The sequence below is a fragment of the Tamandua tetradactyla genome, chromosome 2 (genome assembly GCF_023851605.1).
Source record: "Tamandua tetradactyla isolate mTamTet1 chromosome 2, mTamTet1.pri, whole genome shotgun sequence".
Lineage (NCBI taxonomy): Eukaryota > Metazoa > Chordata > Mammalia > Pilosa > Myrmecophagidae > Tamandua > Tamandua tetradactyla.
Window position 1 is genome coordinate 215,501,071 of NC_135328.1, and position 27,461 is coordinate 215,528,531.

Genomic DNA, 27,461 nt, shown 5'->3' on the forward strand with positions numbered 1-27,461 from the left:
TCGCTGGAGCACCAGGTAACATGCCTGTTCTTCTCCACACTTCCCTTACGTTGCTCCTGCACCTAAGGTTGCTAGATTTAGCACAAAGAAAACGAAATGAAAACAGGACTCCTAGTTGAATCTGAATTTCAGATCAACAACAAATAATCTGTGGTCTAAGGAGCCCACCCAGAATGCCTGCTTTCCCGCGCTCCAGGACCCGGGAAAGCTGGTTCTCCGGGAAGCGTCTGTGAGGAGTTCCCGAGTCTCTAATGCTCACAATGCAGCATTCTTTCTCCTCCCCAGACTGTAGGCAACTTGAGGGCAGAAGCCATCTTGTACTTCTGTGATCCCCTAGCACCTACTAGTGTTGAAGAATCAGTTCCTGGTTTACAGCAAGGAACTGTTGGGGCAGGCTGCATCTCAGAGTGTCGAGATGCCAGTCTGAACACCAGCTCTCCATCAGACTGATTGCACGTCAGAGCTGAAAGGGACCTTAGAGAACATCTCCTGATTTTATGGAAAGGGACTCACCCACAATCAGGCATTAGTTGACTGACAACACCTGGAGCTAGAAACCGGCCTCCAAAGAAGAAACTTCTCCAGTCTAAATATAGTATTGCCACAGGGTTGCAATGTGATTGTAGAATGCCCCATCTGAGCTGTTTTTTCTTTCATTTTTTTTTTTTTTTTTTTTGCTGGTATAGAGTGAATTATGGTTAGAAAATTGCCAGCTCAATTTTCTGTTCTTTCGCTATGCGCATTCCTTGTCCTAATTCCAAACAATCACTAACATTGGGCAAGTTTGACTTAATCCTTCTGTGTGGACTGAACACATCAGACAACACCACCGGACTATCATATTGCTGAAAGTTGTGTTTATTTGTACGGGATGTTATAAAAGAAAACTCTTAAAGCATTATTATTAGGGTGGATAAAAATGCCAAGGTTTGGCTAAAACTTCATTCACTGAAAAGTGGTAGTTGACATAAGGAGTAGACGGGTTAAGAGCACAGGCTCTGAAGACAAAGTGCTTGATCCAGGTCTCAGCTTTGTCATTTATACCCATCACCTAACTGTGCTCACTTTCTTTATCGCATAAGGCACTTGTCAGCACATGCCCAGCACACAGTAAGTGCTCTGTGACAGGCATTATAGGTTCAAGCAGCTTCACCAGTAAATTAACTACAGGTTTCTGAAACGGAGCACATTTCATGACAGAGCAACTTCTGAGCTCTCAGAGAAGTAAATCAGAGAAGCTGGGAAGGAAGATGCTTCTTTCCACCCTGTGGTTAGATCTTCAGGAGAGCAGAAAAAGAAAGAAAAAGGAAATAAACCTAAATCATCCATTTAGCTCAATCTCTAAACCTTGGTCACCAAGGAGCACTCAATCCTCTTATTTAAGAAGTTCACACTTGTCCACTAAACAGGTAAACAACAATGACAAAAAGCTCTCTATATGCTAAGTTAATCTGAATAAATCTGCCAGTAAAGGACTTTTACTCCAGGTTCGTTTACTGCATTCAAATTCCACAAACACCATAAGGGGTAGAAGAGTATGAAACATAAAAAACACCAGCATCACTCATTTCCCAAACTCTAAATAAATTCACATTATAAAAGCAAACAATAAAAGAGATGTGGCAGGGAGTAAACAATGGCATCTTTTCTTCTGCCTCAGAGGAAGTCACAACAGCCATTACTTTTTTACTCACCCTGTGAAATTCATTGTTACAATTTCCATTATCCATTGTCCTCAAGGACAACCCAAACTATGCTATTATGTTGTGGCATTAGCAGCAACCTCAGTAGTGAGACCAAAAGCCAAGCAGCTCGTTCTGTGTACAAAGTCGTTGATCCATAAACAGTACAACACCAGGATCTTTTTGCCATTTCCATGTCACCTGGGCAGGTCCCCACATGCCTTAGCCAGAGCATCCTGAGGTCAGCACACTCACAGCGGAGTGGGGTCTGGGCACTTTAGGTAGGAAGACCCGAGTTTGAGAGAAGTTTCCAGCAGTAGATCCTTTCTGCAGTTCACACACTTCAGATGAATTAGGTGGACTGTTTCCCACGGGGAAGGAAGCAAGGTTAAATGGTGATTGCTTCATCTGCTTCTTGGTTGTTATTTTTCAGTGCTGCTCCAGCTCTTAAGCTCCAAAAAGCTAAGGAGAGGAAAAATGACTCTCATTTCTATGAGCTGAGATTCTAAACTTTCCTTCATTCAATAAAACCTGAGCCCTACTATGTGCCAAGCTCTGCACCCCTTCTGTCTTGAGCAGTGAGCCTAGTGGTCTTAGTGAGAATAACCAGGAGCTGCAGAATATACTTTTGCCAGCTTTATGGAAGATTTTCCTTTTTTCCAGTGCAAATTCACATTGGACTTACACTTGCATATAACGTATTTTTTTTTCTTCTGCAGGATTAAAAATTCTTCATTTGGAGTGGTATATGTATGAACTATAAATTGCAAAGAGGTAATTATTCTACTGTTTTCATTAGAAATTTAACTTTAGTCATGTTTCAATCATAGATCTATTTTTAAGAACCATAAAACTATTCTATAAAAAGCTATTTCTGGTCTCTTTGCTTTACCAATTGGTAAACTGCCACAAAACTTTAATCAATAGCAAACCATAAAAGAAGCTTGTATTTTTAAAATAAAGCTCTGACTTTAATTACCATTTGAGAGTTCGACTGTAGCTAAAGTTGATATAAAAGGATAAGAGAAAAGGTGTGAGAAAATAGACATTTTTTTCTGCTTAAATGCACAAATGGCAGATTCACAGCAGATGGAAACAGAAGAATCAGCACTCTTGAGAAACTCAAGCGAGTTTGGAATTGAGATTGTAGAGGGTTATTCAACAGGACATTCATCAGCACCCAAAATTCCGGCTTGGAGACCTGTGTGACATTTCTCATGTTCTCAGGGTCTGCATTCATTTATTTTATTATTAAGCTATCAATAAGGGCTTAGAACATTCATACTTGATATAATCCTTGGATGAGAACCCTCATTCTCCCTCTCTGTTCTAGAGAGCATCACATTGTCTCTGAAATTGTTCTTGAAGAGGAAAAGATTACACATGGCCAAGGCCAGAACACGATCAACGATGAGGCTGTCTGTACTAAGAGAAATGTTAAGCAAGGCAGAGGCTCTCTACCTGTGATGGGCATCCAAACCACCTGGGCACCTTTCTAAACATTCAAGTTCCTCCCACCTCCAAAGGTGACTCTTGACAATTTGGTTGTGTGCTAGGCACATTTATAATTTTGGCATAGCTGGAGATGGTGGATCAATGTGCATTTCACAGGATTACTACTTTAGGAATTTCTTTCTTTGGTCACTCTGGGTGAAGATTGTCCAGCACTAGGTCAATTCTCTTCATGGAAAGAGTTAGATTTTAAACGGACTCTTGCTTGGCACACTTTGCTAATTGTATGTGTGAAAGCCAGGATGTCCCTTTTGATTTCTTATTTGTAATTACTTTTATTGAATATCTTCTGACTTTCAGTGCTGCTAGTCTTGTTTTGAAGATAAAGAGATTCACAAATTAAAAAAAATAAAAAATAAAAGAACTATACTATAAACATTCATCTTAGTGGCTTCAGATATTTTTTTAAAAGCTGATTTTCATTTATTCCTGATTTCTACCAAATTTTTAAGCTTTAGTTAATGAACCAGAATCATAATTCCTTTCCCCAGTTACTACCAGGCAGGTTGTTTCTAATTCCCACAAAGAAGTCCAAAATATCATGCTGTAGAATTTCCTATGACTTGGCTCCAGCAGTGTTTCTCTGCAAAGGAGCCAGGATAACCCCAGCATTCCTGTCTTCACTCTCTGAGCTGTACAAACTATGCTTTTCAATGTAGTCTAGGACAAGATCTGGTACCAAGTAGCGAATGCTCTGGCCCCTTCTGAGGGCTCGCCGGATCTTCGTGGATGAGATGTCGTTGGTGATCCATTCGTTTACCAGGTGAATGTTGCTCCGATGTTTCCACAGCACATCAGATTCATAGATGAATTTCTGAGCATCATTTCCAGCCCGAGTAATACACACGAGCCCATAGCCCCCCACAATTTGGGAGATATCCTCAGTCTTCCACAAATTGGGAACACCAAAGGACTCCAATAAATCTGCTCCACACAGCAACTTTACTTCTGGCACACCTGGGAAGAATAAAGCAGAGTGTCAGGGTTTGCTTTCCTAAGAAAGATTCCAGCCTCAAAAGGAACAGGATTTTCTAGAAAGAGAAATTATTATCAGATTCAGATTCCCAAAGAGCTCTAGGACGCCTCCGAAGTTAAGAATGACTGCAGGAGAAGCAATCTCAGAATGCCTTTTACTCTCCCCTTCCTACATGAAACTAACAAGAGGTATTTTCTGGGCATCCACGCGTACTGAATATGGAATGAAAAGGCAAAGGTGGTTTGCTCATATCTAGAATTTTATAAACTCTAGTCTGTAAATCCTGATAAAACATACAAACCTTTTATTTTTGACTCCATGGATTTCTTTTGACTAAAATCTTGTCTTTGTTCAGCCCACTTCCTCTTCCGTCCCGGCTTTTCCAGAGGTAACTCCTGTTGGATGTCACAGCTACTAGCCTCAAGTTTCTCTTGATGATGTCTATAAAACAAGAAAACAATAGAACAATTCTCTTTCTTGTGGGGCTCAGCTACAATAGCATCCCTCTGGAGATGCCTAAGCACCTCTGACCTAATGTTAACGACAGGGTGGTATGCAAAACGTCTGACCACTGGTCCCCACAGCTGCCTGTCCAGTCTGAATGGTGCCGCTAGAACGCTGTACCACTGAGTACTGCTAACGGGAATGGAAAGCAATGAAAATCCTGGGCATTTGACAAATGGTAGCTATTATTATTCTAAGCTTTATGAAGGGAGGGACTGTGTCGTTATGTGCCAAGTATTACACTAAGTCCTTTAACTGGATTATCTGACCAAATCCTTGCAATACCCTGTGTCAGTTTTATTATTATTATCTCCACAATGGAGAGGAAGATGGAGGCTTAGAGCTGCAACACCAGCTCCTACCACAGTCCCAGGAACATAGTGCACATTCAATAACAATGTGATTGAATGAATGTTTTCTTTATTATAAAGCAACTATATCATGTCCTCATTATATCAGAGTTGTTCACTACCTCACTTAGAGAGGAGGGCGCTGACTCATGTGCCCATGGTCATCGAGCTTATGGGTCACAGAGCCAGAATTTGAGCCCAGGCAAGTCTGTTTCCAAAGCCTTCACACGTGACCACTGAAGGGGACAGCATGACTTAGTAATGAAAAGCACAGTGTGAAGAACCACGATGCCAAGGATAAGGCCTAAGCAGGGGCAAGTGTGTGAGCCTAAAAGGAAGGGAGCACAGGCAAGGTTTAAGTACAGCTGGCTTCAGGGTGCCCCCTGCTTCAATACCGTGCAGTTACCCAAGTAAAGCGAGCTACCCTTGAGGGCTCCAACTGTGAGTCCTTGTGCTGCTAAATCACTTCCCTCTTGACGAGTTGAGTTGAATATGGAACGTACAATAAGGTTACTACGGAGTCATAGTGGGTTGGTAAGGCTAGAAGCTGGAAGCCTAGTCTTTTTTTTTAACTTTTTTTATTAATTAAAAAAAAATTAACAAACAAAACATTTAGATATCATTCCATTCTACTTATACAATCAGTAATTCTTAATATTATCACATAGTTGCATATTCATCATTTCTTAGTACATTTGCATCGATTTAGAAAAAGAAACAAAAAGACAACAGAAAAAGAAATAAAATGATAATAGAGAAAAAAAAGACTATACATACCATACCCCTTACCCCTCGCTTTCATTTACCACTATTTCAAACTGAATTTATTTTAACATTTGTTCCCCCTATTATTTATTTGTATTCCATATGTTCTACCCTTCTGTTGATATAGTAGCTAAAAGGAGCATCAAACATAAGGTTTTCACATTCACAGAGTCTCACTGTGAAAGCTATATCATTGTTCAATCATCATCAAGAAACATGTCTACTGGAACACAGCACTACATTTTCAGGCAATTCCCTCCAGCCTCTCCACTACATCTTGAACAACAAGGTGATATCTACTTAATGCGTAAGAATAACCTCCAGGATAATCTCTTGACTCTGTTTGGAATCTCTCAGCCACTGACACTTTGTCTCATTTTACTCTTCCCCCTTTTGGTCGAGAAGGTTCTCTCAATCCCTTGATGTTAATTCTCAGCTTATTCTAGGGCTTTTCTCAGTCCCTTGATGCTGAGTCTCAGCTCATTCCAGGATCTCTGTCCCATGTTGCCAGGAAGGTCCACACCCCTGGGAGTCATGTCCCACGCAGAGAGGGGGAGGGTGGTGAGACTGCTCGTCATGTTGGCTGGAGAGAGAGGCCACATCTGAGCAACAAAAGAGGCTCTCTTGGGGGTGACTCTTAGGCCTAAATTTTAAGTAGACTTGACCTATCCTTTGTGGGGTTAAGTTTCATGTGAACAAACCCCAAGACTGGGGGCTCAGCCTATAGCTTTGGTTGTCCACACTGCTTGTGAGAATATCGAACTTGGGGAAGTTGAATTTCTCCCTATTCTCACCATTCCCCGAAGGGGGCTTGCAAATACTTTTCCAGTTACTGATCAAATCTTTCTGGGATTCATCAGGGCATCACTCTGGACAAACCAATGAAATCTCATGTGCTACCTGAGATTCCAAGTACTTATGACATTCAATCAAACTATCTACATGAGTTATATTAGGAAATGGGGAGCCTGGTCTTTGAGGGGAGAATTTGTGGACAAGAATGAGGGGAGATGTTATTCCCCTGCTAAGTCTGCAAAGACAGTATCAGATCTTGTCTACTGGCTCAATATTCAGTCCCTACCCTAAACCTGTTTCCCAGAGGTCCCTGCAGGAAGGTTCAGGATGCAACTGAGATTCAGACAATGAGATTCACAATCTAAGATATTTGAAAGGAAGAGGGAAGCAGAGGCTATCTTCCTGTGGTTGTGGGGCCTGAGGAATGTGAGCTGGCGGCCAGCTTCCTTGTTGCTTTGTCCAGTCACCAATGTGAGAGTCTAAGACCAGGAAGCAGCAGAGGTGGCAACAGTAGCAGAACAGTTGCCTGGACTCTGACAGCAGCCAAAGAGATATGACTCAAAACGAAAAGCCAGTGGCAGTCCCCTAACTTCACTCCTTCAGCTCTTAACACTTTTGTATAAGTGCCTAAACCTTCTGTGCTTAAAACACCTACAGTGGTTTTGGTTTCATACTCTGAACCCTGACTAACACAGACACTAATCAAAAGGGTCAGAACTCTAAGAACAGATATCAGACAGAGAAGTCTGTCAAAAAGCCCTTTTATTTTAAATGAATGATAATATTAATAATTAGAAGTTACGTGCTTTGGCTTCTGAATCCTATATTGTTAAACTGTTACAAAAGGATGAGCAGAGAGATTTGTGATGCACTGTCATGGGAACAGAACACAAAATCAAGTTGTCCGTGACAGCATCATTGCTTCTCATCTTTAAATTACATGATTCTCTCTTTCATATTTAGGAAGACTGAAGACAATGTTTTGTTAAGAATTCTTTCTCATTTGGGGCACAGACAGGCCAGGCAGGTTTCCTCTAATCTTTAACAGATGTCACATAGTAGCAAGCATGCAAACATCTCAAAACAAAGTGGAAGAAGACTGGGGGGAGATGGTGGAGCAGGGAGCTTCAGGAATCAGTCCATCCACCAAAACAGTTGAACTGTAAAAAAACTTTCTGGGACAACTATTTTGAAACTCTGAAGTCTAGTGGAACACTGTGCAGCATACAGGGAAGAGCCGGAGAAAGAGGCTGCTAAATTGTCATAAATATTGGTGAGTTCCACCCTCCTTCATTGCTACCACGCCCCATCCCCAACCACATGGCAGGCTGCAGTGGGGACTGCAGCCCAGTCCCCACTGCAGCCTGGGCTCTTGGTGTAGCCTGCTGGTGTCAGGGTGAGCTAAAAAGACCCAGTCCTCCAAAATCGGGATATGTGTTCTTATAGCTTATCATTGCTCTTTATTAGCTACTTCAGATCTCACAGCGGGGGGTCTGCTCTGAGGACAGTAATTATTCCAATCTACCTCAGGTAAGAGTGGTAGAGGACTCTTAAAGAGGCAGTACCTTCCCAGCTCCCCCCTCCCCCTTTCCATCCTCTGCGGGAGCAAAAATAGTTTGGAAAAGTCACAAATTGATGGCTCCAGCCCTCAATGACAACAGTAAAACAACCATAAACCTAGCATCCCAGAGGAGTGGGAGAACTAGACATCTAGAGTTACAACAACATAATATACAGAATGTCTAGTTCTCAATTTAAAAAATGTATATAACATTCAGAGAAATAGGAAAGTATGCCCACTCATGGGTAAAAAAGAATTTTATAGAAACCATCCCTGAGGAAGCTCATATATTGGAACTATTAACAAATACTTTAAACTAAATGTCTTAAATAGACAAAGAACTAAAGGAAACTATAAAAATTTTACCTACACAAAATAAAGAGATAGAAACAACACAAAGAAACCAAACAAATTTTGAAGCTGCAAAGTACAGTAACTGAATGAAAGCTCATTAGACGGATTCAACAGCAGATGTAAACAAGCAGAAGAAAAGATCAGCACACCTGAATACAAGACAACTGAAATTATCCAGTATGAGGAGCAGAAATAAAAAACAATAAAGATTTTGAGAGGTTTTTTATATATGTATAACCTGGTATTTAGAGATAAGAATGAAGCCAGTCAAGGTCAGGATTAAGGTAATGCAGAATAAAGGGGTAAGGAAACATTGGCTATATTTTAGAACTTCATCTACTCTTTGAGATCAAAGGAAGAAAGGTTTATTTTTCCATAACCTAAATTTTCTGTAGCACATAATCTAACTCAACCTGTCTGGATAGCTCATTTAAACAATCCAAACACAGGGAGCCCAGAATAAGAATGAGAGGCTTTAATCCTCTCATAGCTTAATGTAATGCCTGGATACATCACCGAACATATTAAACAGATAATCAAAAAATATTGGCAAAGAAAGTCCGTTGAGGGATGGAAAGAAAAAATATGGAACTATTAAACTTGACCACTGGGGAAACCCCAGATACTGCGTCAGACATTAGGAACATCCAAATCAATAGGCCAAGCCCTTGATCATCAGGCTTGCTCTTGTAAAGCTTATGTATGCAGTAGAGAAGCTTAGCCTACCCACAGGTATGCTTAAGAGCTACTTCCAGAGGACCTCTTTTGTTGCTCAGATGTGCTCTCTCTCTCTCTCTAAGCCCAACTCTGCAAGTGAAACCATTGCCCTCCCCCTAAGTGGGACAGGACATCCAGGGATGAAAGTCTCTCCTGGCAGTGTGGGAGATGATTTCCAGGGATGAGCTTGGCCCTGAAACCATGGGATCAACAATTCCATCCTGACCAGAAGGGGAAAAGAAGTGTAACAAATAAGGTATTAGAGGCTGAGAGAGTTCAGAGTTGAGAGGTTACGCAGGATGTCACTCTTATGTAAGCTTCAGTTAGACATTGCTACCTATCATAACTTGCCAACCCCCAACCAAAACCATTACTGCCAATCGTAAAGAATACCTAGGGCATTATATAAGGTTCTACAAATGTTCCATGCACTAGGATAACTTTCCAGAAGCTACAACTTCCAGATGGATCCCTGGACCAGACAAGTCCTGAAATGCAGAGGGGCCAGCCTTTCCAGAATATCAATTAGTTCCTTCCCTCTATTCCATTTTATTGACAGCCTCTTCCAACATGAAAAAGTCAGAATGGGTATAGCCAAAATACCCTTAAAGAGTGGGAGAAAGATCAAAGGTGATGGTGGACTTATACAAGAAGGTAGGGTTTAACAAATGAGTAAGAGTGCTGAATCATTATATTGATATTTCTTTTAGTCCCCAGTTCCTTAGAGCAGCTAGAAATAAAAACTTAAACTGTGCAATTGTAACCTATGCCAAACTCTGAAAACTGTTCTATAACTAATTGCTGTGATGTACTTTGAAATTCATTGCTTTTTTGTATATATGTTATTTTTCACAAAAAAGAAAAAAAAAAGAGGAGAAGCATAACAGAGAAGATAGTATTTAACAAATGAGTATGACTGCTGAATTGTTACATTAGTCTTTCTTTTGGTCACCAAAGTGTCTTGGAGCAGCTAGAAGAAAAAATGAAAATCATGGAACTGTAACCCACACAATAAAATCTGTTCCATAGCTACTTGTTAAAATATGTTCTAATTTACAATTTAAAAAAGTTTAAAAAAGAAGAAAAATTAATAAAGCTGAGGGACCTGTGGGATGCCATCAAGTGTACAAACAACATATCATTGGATTACCAGAAGGACAAGACAGAGAGAAGTGCAGAAAAAATATATGATGAAATAATGGCTGAAAACTTTCCAAATCTGATTAAAGAAATGAAGCTATACATGCAGGAAGCTCAAAGAACTCTAAGCAAGATAGACTCTAAAGAGAGAGCTACACCAAGTCACATTATAGAGAAATTGTCAAAATCGAAAAACAGGATTTTGAAAGCAGCAAGAGAGAAGTGATTTTCACATAAAAGAGACCCTCAGTAAAAGTAACAGAGGATTTCTCATCAGAAGCCATGGAGGCCAGAAGACAGTAGAATGGCATATTTAACGTCCTTACAGACAAAAATTGTCAACCAAGAATTCTAAAACTGGCAAAATTATCTTTCAGAAATGAAGAAATTAAGATGGTTACAGTAAACAAAAGTTGAAAGAGTTCATTACCAGAAGACATGCACTACAAAAAAATGCTAAAGAGAATCTTTCAAGCTGAAATAAAAGGATACTAGATAGTAACTCAAAGCCATAAGAAGAAATAACCCTGGTAAAGGTATAAAATACTTAAATATAAAACCCTGTATAACTGTATTTCTGGTTTGTAGCTACTTTTACTCCACATATGACTCAACAGGCAAATGTGTAAAATGACATTTACAATCTATGTTAATGCACAGTGTGTAAAGATGTAGTCTGAAGTAGTAACAACTATAATATATATCTCTGGAGAGCCAGAGATATATAGTAGTAGAGAATTTGTACACTACTGAAACTAGTTTGGTACTGGCTGAACTAGTTTATTAGTTTAAGATATTTTTGTAATTACAAAAGTAAATGCTAACCATGCCCAAGTCTAAGGAAGTAGACAAAAAAAGTAAATGCTAAGAAAATAACTAAAAAATAAAGAGGAAAGGAAAGAAGAATGGAATCAATTTGGTACACTACAAAAGAGCAATTAAATTAAAAACTCTCAGTAATGGAGTAACTGAAGAAAAAATACACACAATACATACAGAAAACACATAACCAACTGGAAGAAGTAAATCACTGCTTCTCAGATCTTTCCTTAACTATCAATGGATTAAACACCCCTATTAAAAGATTAAACAAAAATCAGCTCCATGGTTGAAAACACATGATTTATCTAAATACCTACAAGAAAATCACAAAGATATTGAAAATAAAAGGGTAGAAAAAGATATTTCATGCAAACAGGAATCAGAATAGAATCAAACATTTGCACACTGGTGTTTATGGTGGCAGTGTTCGCAATTTGCAATGGATGGAGGTGACCTATGGGTATAAAGACTGAGGAATGGAAGGAGGAACTGTGGTGCTTACATACAATGGACTAGTGAGCAGCTGCAAGAAGGAATGAAGTTGTGGGGCATGCAACTAGGTGAAATGAATCTTCATTCAACAGTGTGTTGGATGAGATGGCAGAACCAAAAAGACAAATATTATCATGCCTCATTCATATGGACTAACACTAATATATAAACTTGGAGAACTGAAGTCAAGAGCATGGGTTATCAGGTTGGGGTCTATTGTAAGAAAGTATACAGCTCAAAAACCAACGAACAAACAACCCAGTTATAAATGAGCAGAGGATATGAACAGACATTTTTCCAAAGGGCACATATGAATGGCCAAAAAGCACATGAAGAGATGCTCACTTTCATTAGCTGTAAGGGAATTTCAGATTAAGATGACAATGAGTTATCACCTCACACCTATAAGAATGGGTGTTGTTAAACAAACAGAAAACTACAAATGTTGGAGAGGATTTGGAGAAATTGGAACACTCAGTCACTGTTGGTGGGACAGTATAATGGTACAGCCACTATGGGAAACAGTTTGGCAATTCCTCAGCAAACTAAATATTCATTTGCCCTATAACCAGGCAATACCAATACTTCACCAAAGTTAATAACTTTTGTACATCAAAGGACATTTTAAGAAAGAGAAATACATCTTACAGAATAGGAGAAAATATTTGGAGACCATATCTGATAAGGGTTTAACAACCAGAATACATAAAGAACATCAACTCAACAACAAAAAGCAAATGAACTCAATTAAAAAATGGACCAAGGATTTGAATAGACATTTCTTAAAAGAAGATATTCAAAGGGACAATAGGTATATGAAAACATGTTCTACATTACTAGCCATTAAATAAACAAAAATTAATCTTACAGTGAGATACCACTTCAGACTTATTAGGACAGCTTTAATGAAAAAAATTTTAAAAAAAGGAGTTAGCAAGGATATGGAGAAATAGGAACTCTCTGTACAAGGTTGATGGGAATGTAAAATGGTGCAGCCACTGTGGAGAACATTTTGGCAGTTCCTCAGAAAGTGAAACACAAAATTACCATATGTTCCGGCAATTCCACTTCTAGGTATAAGTCCAAAAGAACTAAAAGCAGGGACCCAGACAGATATTTGTACACCAGCGTTCATCATAGCATTATTCACAATAGCCAAAAGGTGAAAGCAGCCCAGTGTCCATTAACATATGGCTGGATAAACAAAATGTGGTATATCCATATATAATGGAATACTTATTATTCAGCCATAAAAGAATGTGAAGTGCTAGTACATGCTGGATCAACCTTGAGGATATCATGTTGAATGAAATAAGTGAGACACAAAGGACAAATATTACATGATTTCTCTCATATGAAATATTTAAACAAAATCATAGAGGCTAAAAAGCAAAATCATGGTTATCAGGGGTGGAGGAGGGGATAATGAGGACTTACTGCTAAATGTGCATGAGTCTTGGTTTGAGATGACAAAAATATTCTGGAAATAGGCAGTGGTGAAGGTTACACAGTACTATCAATGTACCTAATGTCAAAGAATTGTCCACTTAAAATGGTTAAAGTCATTTTTGTTATGTATTTTACCACAATTAAAAACAAATTAAGACATAAAAAGGAAAGCACAAAGGCTGACGCACACTCCATGCTCTATTACGGTGTCTGGCAGCCTTGTGATGATGTCACATGGGAATGGCCTGAGCCTGTCCAGCAGTTGTGACACTGACCTGTGACTATGTTCACAGATGCAGGCATCATTGACATGGCAAAAAGTCAAGAAAGATCCCAATCCATTTCATAGAACTTGCAAAGCTGATGTCTCCATAAATACCTTAGCACTTTAGCAGTCTCTATCCATTCGTTCTGAAGACTTTCCCACGTATCAACTTCCACCCATTTTGAATTCCTGGTGGCAAGCTCTGCCATAATAACTCTGTGATGGGCAGGGATCAGTCCTTTCTTCTTATATGCATCACCAACAGGGGAAATTATGCCTTTGATCACTCTATATTTCCCTGCATGAAGAGTTAGATTGGATTTAATGTAAATTACAACAAATAGATTTAATGTACAGTAAATATTAAGGTATAACAAGTTAGATTTATGTATAGTAAACATTACAATCATTATTGTTTTTATAATCACAGATCTCCTTTCCTGACCTTTTAATTCTCTAAAAATAACTTCCATTACATTTAAAAAGAACTAGGAATAAATCTGCTTTTTAACAAGCATTAGTTCAAATAAAATTAGAACTTATAAAATGATAGTGAAATGATGACATTGCTAATAGTTCTTCAACTCTACCTGACACTATTCTGTTAATGGAGAAGCTTCCCCAAGTTTTCCTTTTTAAAGTACAATATTTTTGGTGCTATGAAGACCCTAGTAATTGTCCAATGTGAATGGTAGGTAGAAGATTTGTTTACTCTCCCTAGGCTCCAAGAACAGGTATCTTGGCCAGAGGCATTCCTGCCATAACAATAACAGTGCTGACATGGCTATCCAAAGGGAAGCTTCCCTACAGGCCCTCTCCCTTGGTCCTTCAGCCACAGGCTCTATGTAGGTTCTTAGGGCTATGTCCCAGTCACCCCTAAATGCCAGACATGCCTGCAAATGAATATGTATATTCTCTGTCCCTCACATGTGCATTGACACAGAGCTCTATTCAACCTGCTCACCCAGCTGGGCTGGCAAAGATGACTACCTAAAATAGTGCCCACCCGCTGACAGATTATTATGTGCTTTAGGATCTCCAGGTAAAGATCCTTTCTGGAATTGTCTGGGTTTCTACTCAGAGATAGGGAAAATTGGACTTCTAATTCTTATTAGGTATTAGTATTCTGGACTTGTAGGAACCCATAAAGGAAGTGCCAAGTGTTCAGAATGAGAAAGAATATACATACATTTATTATTTGGCATGGCTAGAATATAAAGTAGGGAGTTGGGATGAAAAATGAGATGAGAAGGTTAAGTGAAGGATAATACAGTGAAGTAGGTTCTTTGAGTCACCCTTCCCACTGAAACCAACTAAAAAAGTGATGAACTATGAATATCATTTTATTAAGCAGTGAAACACTGACAAGATAATAAGGAATTACCTGAAATTACCTGGCCAAAATCTAAGAGAAGCTGGGAACTCAGAAAGGTAAGTAAATCGCCAAATCTGCTTTTGACCTAAATTCATTTTCTGAACTCAGGAGCTTAAGCTTTGGTTTTGACCCTGTCGAAGCAAAGGGAACTGAAAGCCTAGGGCTGATCTGAGATGGGAGTATAATAAAGGACCCCTCCGTCATAAAACTAAAACCCTAAAGGACAATATCCTGAGGGTACAAATGAACCAGAGGAATGGGGAAGGTTACTTTGTGTCTAAGCAGAATAGGGAAAAACAAACCTGTATCTCAGAATTTGTAGCCATAAGTTGGCCCTAGCATCTATTTACAGTCCAAATTCACTTCATCTAGATGATCTTAAGTCCTAAATTGACAGTGGTCCTAGACTGGTAGTGTCCCTAGGTGCCTGGCAGAAGCAAATAATTTTCTAAGGATATTCAGTAGCCCAAAACAAAAATAAGTAAGCATGTAAGAAACAAGGCACCCAACCTCTCCAGAACATCAACTAGTTCCATCTCTATCCCATATTACTGACAGCCCCTTTCAACATGAAAAAGTTAGAATGGGCATAGCCCAAATACCCTTAAACAGTGGGAGAAAGATGGTGATGGTGTAGTTATACAGAGAAGGTAGGGTTTAACAAATGAGTTTGATTGCTGAATCATTATATTGATATTTCTTTTAATTCCCAGTGTCTGGAAGCAGCTAGTAGTAAAAACCTAAAAATGTGAAATTGTGATCCATACCAAACTCTGAAATTAGTTCTACAAACAATTGTTGCGATGTACTTTGAAATTTATTGCTTTTTTGTATACATGTTATTTTTCACAAAAAAGAAAAGGTGATTGTGATGATTAAAAAAAAGAGAAACAAGGCACCACAAGAAGATTAAGAGGAAATAGGCAGCAGAATCAGACCACTAAACATTAGATACTGAAATTATCACAGATTATAAAATAACTACGTTGAAAGAAATAAAAGACAAGCTTGAAAATATCTACTGGTGTAGGAAGACATTAAAAATGACCAAGCCAAGGGTGGGCCACAGTGGCTCAGCAGGCAAGAATGCTTGCCTGCCATGCCAGAGGACCCGGGTTCGATTCCCGGTGCCTGCCCATGTTAAAAAAAAAAAAAAAAAAAAAAAAGACCAAGCCAAGTAGAACCTCCAGAATTGAAAACCTCAGGAATGAAAAATACAATAACTGAAATGAAAAACTAGTTAGTCAGAATTAACAACAGATTAGGTCATACAGCATGATTTCATTTATGGAACAAAATCAATCTGTGTGAATATATTAAAATTTGCATGTAAATTCATAGAAAAAAGACTGGAAGGATACATTTTAAGTTGTTAACCATGGTTACTTCCAAAGTGAGAATGAGAGGTGTGCATTTTATTTTATATATTTACTTTCATACATATTTAATCTTTTATAATAAGCAAATTATGCATAAAGACTGGAAGTAAAGGTGAATATACATAGTAAATGATTCACTGATATTATAATACATGTAAAATAATATGTTTCCAAACGTTATGGCCACTCTTAATTCATGTACAGTTTGTGAATAACTAAAAATTACCATAAAGGAAACTTAGGCTGTGGCCTGACCTGGAAGTTCTTATGTTTGCTAAACTAAGAGTTCTAGCTTTCTACCTTAAATAATAGGAGGCTCCTGAAGTAGTTTAATCATGGGAATGACAACATCAAATTTCTATTTTAGAAAATTCATTCTGGAGTAATGTAGAAGAAAACTGAGTGGACAGAAAGAGGACAGGGTACAGTCAGGAAGACCAGGCAGGACACAGTTCCAACAGTCTAGTTAGAAGCAGACTTATCACCAAGCAGCAAAAGGCCTACTTTGTTCTGATTTCCCTTGCACTACTCATACCCTCTGGCTTCACTAAACACAAAAGTGGAATTACATAAATACAATGAAAAATCTTTGTGAAACAAAGGAATTTCAGTTTTGAGGACTGGAAAATCATTTTTGTTCCTTCCACTGTACTCTAAAAATATAAATTTTATACTGTAGGCCACTAGCCAGATGCTCAATTCCTCACTGGACATATCTACCTTCTTTCCTTTTTTTTTTTTTTTTACATGGGCAGGCATCAGGAATCAAACCCGGGTCCTCTGGCATGGCAGGCAAGCACTCTTGCCTGCTGAGCCACCGTGGCCCCCCCACCTTCTTTCTTGGCTTGAGTCAGCATAAGAAAGTAGGACACCATGTCTGTGCCTGGTTTATCCGACACGTGCACTGTAACAGGCCTAGTCCTATTAGTTCTCCTGTCTTGGGTTGCTTTTGCTCACACATGCCTACCTGTTCCATTCATGTAGTCCCTGGCCAGCTCAAACAACCTGAGGTGCATGTTGGTGATAGGATTAAAGGAACCACAAGCAAGGAGAACCACCTCTGTCTTCTCGGAAGTTTCCATTGTAAGAATCTGAATTTGCTGACCAATATGGAAAACGGTGACACCTCCCGTGTTGTCTACAAAGGAAAAAGAAAATAAGTTCAGTTCAAGAATTTTTTATTTCCTTCCATGTTCACAATGCAAATAGATAGGTAAAAATATTTGGCTTCTGTGACTGTGCTAGAATAACTGTAAAAAGGACCCCAATTCTCAAAGTCAGTATTTTAGTTCTTTTACCTTAGATGGTCAGATTCCACAGAAAAGTATCCTCTACCTCCTTCCTGAAAAGCATAAAAGTTGAGAACCTGTTCTTTGAAATGATTCTGCCTGAGTTCAAACACAGCACCAAATGTACACATGCTGATGACCTAGGGCAAGTTACCTTTTATTCAGTTCCCTTCAATCTTAACACAGAAAATAACAGTACCTGCCTCATAGGACTGCGGTGAAGATTCAAAGAACAATAATATACAGAGCATAAAACTGCTTTTAGCACGCAGAACACATTCATAATAGTACACATGTACTATTACGAATGTTGCATGACATGTTCCCACATGTTGTTCCTACAACTGTTTTTCATCTACTAAAAAAACAATTTTAAGTGGTTCAACATGTGATTATTACTGTATCGAATCTGTTCTTACCTGGAGGTTTTTCCTCCTGGAACTCTCTCTCTCTAATCTGAGCTGCAAATCTCTAATCCTTTTGTGAAGCTGTCATTCATACTTGTCAAATCATTTTTACTACCTATTTCTTGGGTCCACATGCATTGTTGCCTTTCATGCTTTAGCTCCCCATTCTTCTCTGCTTCATAATATAGGGTACATGGGAGATAAGTTCTTGTATGTTTTGTCTTTATTTGTCCCTTAGTGATTAATAGCTTAACACAGGTAATTCTAGGTTGAAATGACTATATTTTCTTTTAAGATTATGAGGGCATTTTTCCATTGTTTGTAATATCCAGCACTGCTGCTAATTGTCTGAATCCATCCTCATTTATGTTCCTTTGTATGTAACCTGCTTTCTCTCTTTGGAAAATTTTTAGAATGTTCTATTTATCTCCAGCTACAAAATGCCACAATAATGTTTCTTGGTGGGGATCTTTTTCATTCATCGTGCTGGGTATTCAGTGGGCCTTTCAATATAAAACACAAATCACTTAATACTGAATTATTACTTTGATAAATGTTCCCTCCTAGTTATCCAATAAATAACTTACTATTCTGAAGTCTTTTTAAAAACATTTTTTTAATTGTGAAATCTAACATACATACAAAAAAGTGATAAATTTCAAAGTAACAAATAGTTTTAGAACAGAATTCTGTAATTTCAGATTTTTCCTTCTGGGTGCATCAAGACACTGGAGACTACAAAAGAAAAATCACTATAATGATTCAGCAGCCATACTCATTTGTTGAATCCTATCTTCTCTGTTATAACTCCTCTTTATTTTAAGTATTTTTAAACAAATATTCTTATACATCCAAATTATGTTTCAAAAGAATCACTCCAAGAGCCAGTAAATATAATCGCAATAATGCCATACTTGTTCAAAGCATTCTGGGAAGTTTTGGGGAATCATCTGTAGAGCTTGAAGCATTTTTATTATTGATGGAGATGTCAGGTTTCAGACGGTAGCTGACTGAGAAATCAGAGAAACTGAGTCCAAGTTTTAAAAGCTTATTGTCGCGGGGTGAGGTTCCCGGTCCGGGTGCTCAGGATGTGGGCTGGGGAAGTCGCGCCCCCCTAGGGGCGGTGAGGCTAGATATAGGCTAGCTAGTGGGGGGTGCTGACGATGCCTACGGGGCCTCCTGTGGTAGGTTAGGAGTTTCCCACGCTTTAGGGCTGGGGGTATGGCTACTGGCCTTGGCCAGAGGGCATAACTATGGGCCGTGTGCAGTGGGCATAGCTACGGGCTGTGTGCAGTGAGGGTCCTTTGTTTGTCCTGACTGGCTGAGTTTGAACAGCTGTATGCCCGGATGTTCACGGGTTTTAGTTAGGGTGGGGGCCTTCCAGCCAGAGGCTACCGGGCCAGGCCTTACAATAACAAATAACAACAACCAAATCAACAGCTATATACTACTCTTCAGCTTATGGAATACTTCCATATACATGACCATTTAACCCTCACTACAAGAAATAATTTGACCAAAGCATTTAGCTTGTTCCAAATAACAACCTATTGTTAGATACTTAGTTTTTCCAGTTAATTTTCTATCATTGGACGCTTAGGTTTTTCTCATTTTTCACTACTACGAACATCTCAAAGAAGAAGGAATCGGCTGAGTAATTGGCTAAGAAAAGAAAGTAGGAAAAACACTTAGAAAATGAAAAAAATACCTGAGGACACTGCATTAAAGTGATAAAATGCCTCACTGCATACTTCTAAGAAATGCCAACACTCAAAAGACCCATGGGAGAGGCTATTTATTTATGCCCCAGTGATGCTCAGTCCCAATTACTGGGTCAACCAATTTGTTTTTATTTGGATTATCAGCCCACAGCTCCAAGGAACAAAACCAGTGAGTGACAATACCAGGGCTAGGATTTCAGTTTCCTGACTTCTAGGTTCTTTCTTGCCAAGAAAAACAATAGGAGATAAGTTGGAGCAGCGCAGAATGGAAGTGAGCCCTCACGGCCAAGGAGTTGAGGCATGTGAACTTTCATCCCTTAGGTAATGGGAATCTTTGCAGCTTTCCAAGCAATGGAGTGAAAAAAGGATTTTAGAAAAATAGGGCTTTAGAAAAATAATGTGATCTGAATATTCAAACCTCTTGGCTGTGTAAGCTTGACCTAATCATTCAACTCTCTATGCCTTATGTTTCCTTATCTGTAAAATGGGGATAATGATAGAACCAATCTCAGTTATTTTGAGGATTAATTTTGAGGATAATACATGCAAAGTGCTTAGCATATTGCCTGGCACAGTATAAGTATTAAAATGGATTGTTAATGTGATTTGTAAGGTGTTTTATTTTGTTAAAGCTGCCTAAATGCAATATACCAGAAACGGAATCGTTTTTAAAAAGGAATTTATCGAATTCCAAGTTTACATTCTAAGGCCATAGAAATATCCAAACTAAGGCATCCAGAGAAAGATACCTTAACTCCAAAAGGGCAAATGATGTTCGGGGTTTCTTTCTCAACTGGGAAGGCACACAGTGATGTCTGCTATCTTTCTCTACCAGCTTCTCCTTCAAAAGGATTCCCCTGGGGCCTTTCCCTTCTTCATCTCCAAAGGTTTCTGGCTTTGTGGGCTCTGTTGGCACTGTGGACTCTGAAGCTTTTTCCAAAATGGTTCCCTCTTAAAGGGCTCACCAGGAAGCAAGCCCACCTTAAATGGTTAGAGATGCATCTCCATGGTAACCACCTAATCAAAAGGTACTACCCACAATTGGGTGGGTCACATCTCCAAGAAACAATTTAATAAAAAAAGATTCCACCCAGCAATACTGAATGAGGACTGAAGAACATGGCTTTTCTGGGGTACACAAAGGCTTCAAGCTGGCATATAAGGAAAGTGATAAAATGGATGATGGTGATGATGTAGGATTGACTGGAAGGGACAAAACAAGATCAGAAGGCCAGATACAAAATAATGAGAGCCTTGATTTAAGTAGCGTCAGTGGGAATGGAAGTAAGGAACATTTATTTAAGGCCAGCAACCCAGCTTCGCAAAGGCTCTGGGCATGCTATGGCCTTCAACATGCCCTCCTTGCTGCTAGGATGCCCAATGCGATAGTCAGTTCAGCCAAAGGGGTGGTGAAGGAGGAACTCAAAAGAGATTGGTGAAGTTGTCAGCTAAACCTGCTCTTGCCAAGTAGAAATAAAGCCAAAAAGACACCTGGAAAGGATAAACCTTCAGAAAAAAATGTGCAACAAAAGGGAAATGGGGTGTAAGGGCAGGCTGAAGTGGCTACAAGAAACTAAAGATTTACCTGCAGAAAATGGAGAAACTAAAAATGAGGAGAGTTCAGCCTCAGCCTCTGATGAAGCAGGAGAGAAAGCAGCTAAGTCTGATTAATAACACATACCCGGTCTTATCAGTGGTCCCTGTATCTCCCTTCTTGTACAATCCAGAGGAATATTTCTTATCAATATTGCAAGTTTTTTATTAGTGCTAGAAGAAACATTTAAGGAGATTGGAATCCCACCTCATCCCATTTTTTTTAGTTTAAGTTTTTTTAATAGTGAAATTATTGCTGGTTGTTTATTTTTTTGTTATAACAGAAAATAGTGGATGTGAAATTATGGAAGGCTTTGACCGACTTGGATATCAACTTAACATTCCATGGGGGAGGGGAATAGTTTTTAAATTCTTTGATACAACACATACTAAATGGCCACTTGCAATCAGTCATGCATTTAATATGTCTTAAAACTCTTTAAATTACTTCTATTCCCATTCTATTTTTTAGTAGAATTGTTTCCTAAGGAAAACCACTTCCTGATCTTGGCTCTTCCTGTCAGAACTGTGTACACCCTGAAACATTTTTGGCTGTGGCAGTTCGATTTTCCTAATAACTTTGTTATGTGCTGTGAAAGACTGGAAATGTATGTAATGTGGATGATAATAAATTGTGAATCAGTGGGACTTAAAATATAACAGCTTGTCGACATGTGAATATATCAGTACTTCATACCCTATTAAGGAAAATCTGCCTACAAATTTTAAGCTGGAAAGTCACTGGAATAACTTTTAAAAAGAATTACAACTACACAGCTTTTCAGATTTTCACGTTAAAAATTGGGGACAAATTGATCATAATGTGCTGATTTTCAAAACAATTGATAAAAATCTCAATTATGAAACGAAAAAGGAAGCATTTTTCAATTAATATTAAAATGTTTGCTTCTCCAAACGAGACATGGTGGCAGGATCCCAGGGCATTGCTAATTGTTGATAAGGGTGAGAGGAGTTGATAATGCTTAGCATGGCATTAAAAAAATTACTTTGCAGGTCAGAATCATTTGCGGGAATGATTTAAGTGTCATCCCGAGGTAGGAAAGTTTCCTTGGATCTGTTTCCACCTCTTCCATTCTCCCTCCCCTATTCCCAATCAAAGTACTTGTGGTTTTATGGGGTGTGGTGACTTCTACATCCTCCCAGGGTCCGGGGCCTTTCAGGGAACTCCTGCCAGCCACTGAGTATGTGCGCAAGGACTGCTGCAGAGGGACTGGGTTCCCCTAGAGCTGGTGTCAGCCCATTGCAAACTCCCCAGGGGAGTACAAGCTCCAAGAAACAGAGTTCAGGGAAAGAATGGAACAAAGAGCTTTGAGCCCCTCCCAGGCCTTGGGGATCAGCAGTGCCTCAGGTTTCCAGATTCTCCCCAGGGACTGGGAGAAGCAGATCTCTCAGCATAAAGGAAGCTGCCTTCTCCCTTGTAACATTTATGACCTGTATCAAATATCCAGCTAGGGCTATAATTCACTGTGAACACAGTTAGCTAGTGCTTCCTGCACACTGTAGACCCTTAACGCTACAGGAGAGTTAAGCGGCAGTGTGCTCCTATCACAGGCCAGGGTGGGCTGAAAAGAACAAGGATCTGTCTCTCTCTAAGGGATGTGTGTGGAGGGAGGGGGGCATGGCAGGTGACCGCTAGAAGCTCTAATGGGACTGTCGTGGCTCCTCCTCGCCTTGCTCCACTGGGCTCCTGGACCAGCGTGACCATGATTCACTTTTGCTTGGCCCACTTGGCCTACCGCCTGCGCTGCTGACTGCCGAGATCTCACCAGCTCAGGCTGTAAGTGTCTCTTCCCGGCCTAGGGCAACAAAAAAGAGCTCATTTTTTTCCTGATGTAACTGAGAAGTTAGGACTTAAGGGTGATTATGATTACTGAATTATTATATAGATTTTCCTTTTTTACTTTCTGGTATATCAGACAGAGGAAAATACCTAAAATCTTTGCATTATAATCCAGCTGCCTTGATCTCTGATAATGATTGCATACCCTTTATTTTGTGCCCTTGTGATTGTAAAAGCATTGTGACTAACCTTCAGCTTGTACCCATTTATTCAGTTTTTTGACTTTATGATCACTAAAGAGAGCCCCTAATGTTTATTAATGAAGGGTCTTGGATTAACCCAGAACTAATCCTTCCCAAGTCCAAAGTTATCTTGATAACTGAAACTGGATCTAACCAAAATGGGCCCACCAGACATGCACAGTAGCTTAGACTTTAATCTATAAATTACCTATACCTCATTATTATACTAAAACCACACCTATCATCATATTAAGGCTGCATTTTCTTACATACATTCTGTGACTCAGCATGTAATCAATCTGCATGTGCTCAATGATTAAACCACCTCTAATTACATCATCTGGGGTCATTGTGCTCATTATCCTAAAACCTGCTCATCTTTTAATGCTATAAAACTGTCAGAGTTACTGCAGTTCGGGGAGACAGATTTTTGGGCCGACAGGCCATCCAATCTCCTGCTTCGTGCCTAGCAAGAAACTTTTTCTTTCTTTGAAATCTGGGTGTCTCAGGAATTGCTAATTTGAGCACATTGGGCAAAAGAGTCCAAGGCCTTTGTCCGGGAAAACTGAGGAGGTCTTAAATCAAGACTAAAATTTATTTTAAAAAATCACTGACCTTAATAGGTTTTAAAAACACAGGAGTGTAAGCTTTAGTGTAACATTATGAAACATGAAGCTGGTTATTAAAATACTAAGTTTTTCCAAAAGAACAGTAATTCTGTTTGGTTTTCAGGATGCTCAGTAAGTTTGTGTTGAGGCTGCCTATTCAACAATTTGATAACTTCTCAGAATTGATACCTCCAAAAGGATGGCATTCCTTTTAAAATAGTAACTTGAAGCATTCAAGTTATCCTTACTCGAACAATGCTGCCATTACTTTAAGCACTCTGAGGGTATATTTTGAAATTGCATATTCTTTTAAGTACCTTCACTGGGGATAAATTTTAGTCATTGGGTTTGTGTGCTAAACCCAATCAAAAAAATAAATAAGGTGAATAATACAGTACATAGTGGAAAAGAAGGGATTTAAGTATTAATAATTGAAGAAGTTTTTTTGTATATATGCCATGGAAACTATGGACAGATTAGTGTAAATCTACAAAGGACAATTTTAAAAATGGAGTAGTAGGAGCAATCTTCATTTTGCTGTGAAAGTTCAGGTAGTTAGATTAGCTCAGTTCATTAGTTACACTCAATGGAAAGCACCTGGCTAGCATAGCTTAGGGGCGTGGCTAAGAACTCTCAGGACTGGGTTCAAATTCTAGCTTTACCACCTATAAGGTGTTTGTCCATGGACAAGACACTTAATCTTTCTGAATCTGTTTCCTCATTTATAAAATGTCTGACAGAGTGCCTGCCACATAAAAAGAGTTCAATAAATGACAGCTATTATATTTTTGAAGATTATTAGACATAATGGAATGGATCACAAATCATTTTTATAACTTAAACTCTGCGGTTTAATACAACATTATCATGAAACAGAACATGAATTTGGTTTCTTGAACTATTTTATCACTAAACAAGTAAGATAAAATGAAACGCACTGTGTCCTCCACAGCCAGGTGACAGTGTTCTTGTTTGGAATCACCACTCTGGCTCTGCAGTTCTACGTTCTGCTAAGGTAAATTCTCACCGCCAAGAACCTAGCCTGGCAGCGTGGCGCATGTCTCACCTGGGGAAACGGTTTGAGTGCTCTCTGCAACTCCTGCTACCTGTTTAATTGCCGTCTGCCCCATTGCTTCTGGCTCCTGTTATCAATGGTATCTCCTGGTTCACCTCTTTGACGAATCAAAATTCTCAAAACAGTGGGAACAGCTGGGATTTGGGCAGACAGAATTTTAATTTAACTTTTAATCAATATGTGTTTCTTCCAGTGTAAGAAGCCATTAAATGAGAGTCAGTGAGGGCACGAGTGTTTCAATATATGGATTCCCTAGAGACCAGCACTGCCAGCTAGCATCAGCTTAACGTCTGCAGGGCTGAGGGTGACAGGCAACTCGACCAATCATGCCCTGATAATTTATTTCAGATTCCAAGTTGGAAATGAGTCCTGGGCCAGAAAAAGTCAGTAATTTTGTCAATGAACCAACAAAGCAAATGCAGTTGATACACTCCAAATTAAAAATTGGAGTTCTAAAAACCTGGGACTTCTAAAATATCTGAAAACAGAGCGTCTAAAGTGGGGCTGGGGATGATGGTGGGATGAGGGAGACCGCATCACTTTTACACCTAGGAGCTGTGCACTAACTGTAATCGGCTTACCCCAGATACACTGGTTTCTACTGTAGGTGGTCTGTGAGCCATTTCCTTAGAATTATATTTCCTTACTACAGAAGAAATCCCACAAAATATTTTTTCACCAAAATACCAAATTAACATGAAATTAGAAAAATGTTAAATGTTACCTGTCCACCAATTATGACTATTACTAGCTCTTCATATTACTCATGGGCTGTTTGACAGCATTAATCAGTCAGCCAAGGTAAAGAAACCACGGTTCATAAAGAAAAGTGAGTTGCCTGGAGTGAAGATGAATTAGGATTAGAATTCAAGGGTTAGTGCCTTCTGGTGTTGTAGTAATACCATAGATTTCTTGTAACAATATGAAATTCAGGTATCATTTTTTTTTTTAATTGACTTTTAGGCCCAGATCTTCTCTCTACTGCAGTCAGCCCCTGCTTACCAACTTGGTTGCTAATATCATCTTCACTTTCTACACAATTGGTAAGTGCAGTTATTCTGTCAAAGGCCAGACACTGCTATAACAGAGATGGACAAGATGGGGCTTCCTGTGCTTCAGGAACTCATAGACTGGACCTTAAGAAAACATTCAAATTTAAAATTCAAGTGAAAGAATTTTTTAAGTTTCTTAGTAACTCTTTTATTGTCCTATAATTTGAAAATGAAACCAAATTAAATACAAATGCTTTATGTTTTAAAATTCTTTACAGTTATAGTATTAAAGTACCAGATTTACTCATTCATTCAATAGGTGGCTAATGAGCAGGAAATGATATCAGGTAGAAAAACAAGGACATTACATCAAAAACTGACAAAAGAGGTGAACTCAGAAATGTAAAGATGATTTAGGAATATCATAACTAATGCATTTTGACATTTAGATTTATTTTCCTTTGCGTGTGCTTATAAGAATGATGTGTGATTTAAATAAAAACTGTCTAAATTTCTTTTTAATGAAAAAATAGTCATTGAATGCCTTAGTTACTGTTTTAGACCTAAGAAAGAGTCTCCCATTAAATCACAATGCACAGAGTCAAGACAGAGTAATGGTGAAGAGCTCTGGCTTTAAAGACTGGAGGAAGCCAGTTCAAACTTGTTTCCATAACTGTGTGACCTCAGGTGAGTTATTTAACCCTTCTGAGCTTCCCTTTCCTCATTTATAAAATGGGGATAAAAACACCTGCTTCAAAGTTTTGCTGTAAGGTTCAAATGAGAGAACGTACAAAAAGCCCTGGAAATCATTAAAAAAAAAAAATAGTCAACTGTGACCACCAGCTTACTTACTGCCGCCAGTAAGAGCACACCCTATCTCAAGGGAAAAACCCAGTTTGGCTAGTCTGAGCATTTTTGGTCCATAGTAAGAAAGTCGGGAAACAAACTGTGTTCATGTTTGCATTCAAGTATATAGTTCTGTAAAAAAAATTAAAACATTCTGTTTCTGAGATGATTAATCCCAGCAACCTGTTACTGTTTCCCTGTCCTTTTAGGTTTTACTGTGCTGCTTATTCACATGGAACCGGTCCCACGGGCATTAAAGCGGTTGTTCTCTGCATTTGGTGTGGGATCCTTCACTGAGGGTGTCTGCACTATGGGGTTAACAGTTTTGGCAACAGACTGTGTATGCTTTTAATATTGAATTTCTAAAGGCTCATCTTAATCTGTGCATTTGGCTGTATACAATATACATTTGGTCTTCAATATGTATTTTCTATTTACATTAAAAAAAATAGAGGGAGAGATGGAATTTCTAATTACATGTCACAGCTAAAACATTTCATTGGGGAAAAGTAAAAAATTCCACAAAGAATTTTTTCTTTTTTGTGGGTGATAACGCTTTACTCATAGTTAAAAAAAGTTACAATATTTAGCTACAATGGAGCTGTTGGATTGGGTTTGGCACATTAAGCAGCTAAGTTAGTACTTTCATTTAAATCCTTGCAGCAAAAGTATTTTTAATGTGTTCCAATTATAGGGAAAACGTATTCCTCATTGTGCTTTTTCCTCCCAAACATAGCAAAAAACGACCT

The 27,461-nt window shown here is 38.9% G+C and overlaps 1 protein-coding gene across 3 annotated transcripts in view; it reads right to left on the reverse strand.

Annotated features, from left to right (window-relative positions):
- Positions 1–681: 681 nt before the first annotated feature.
- Positions 682–27,461, reverse strand: part of NMNAT1 (nicotinamide nucleotide adenylyltransferase 1) — a 35,180-nt gene continuing 8,400 nt past the window's right edge. For 2 of the 3 annotated variants that reach the window (XM_077151370.1, XM_077151373.1), the window contains exons 2-5: positions 17,106–17,276; positions 13,499–13,682; positions 4,472–4,611; positions 682–4,151 (exon numbers count right to left, since the gene is read on the reverse strand). In XM_077151370.1, coding sequence (XP_077007485.1) covers positions 3,751–4,151; positions 4,472–4,611; positions 13,499–13,682; positions 17,106–17,276 — 896 coding nt within the window. In that variant the 3' untranslated portion in view covers positions 682–3,750. The remainder of the gene's footprint in view (positions 4,152–4,471; positions 4,612–13,498; positions 13,683–17,105; positions 17,277–27,461) is intronic. The other variant, XM_077151372.1, reaches the window with a different exon arrangement.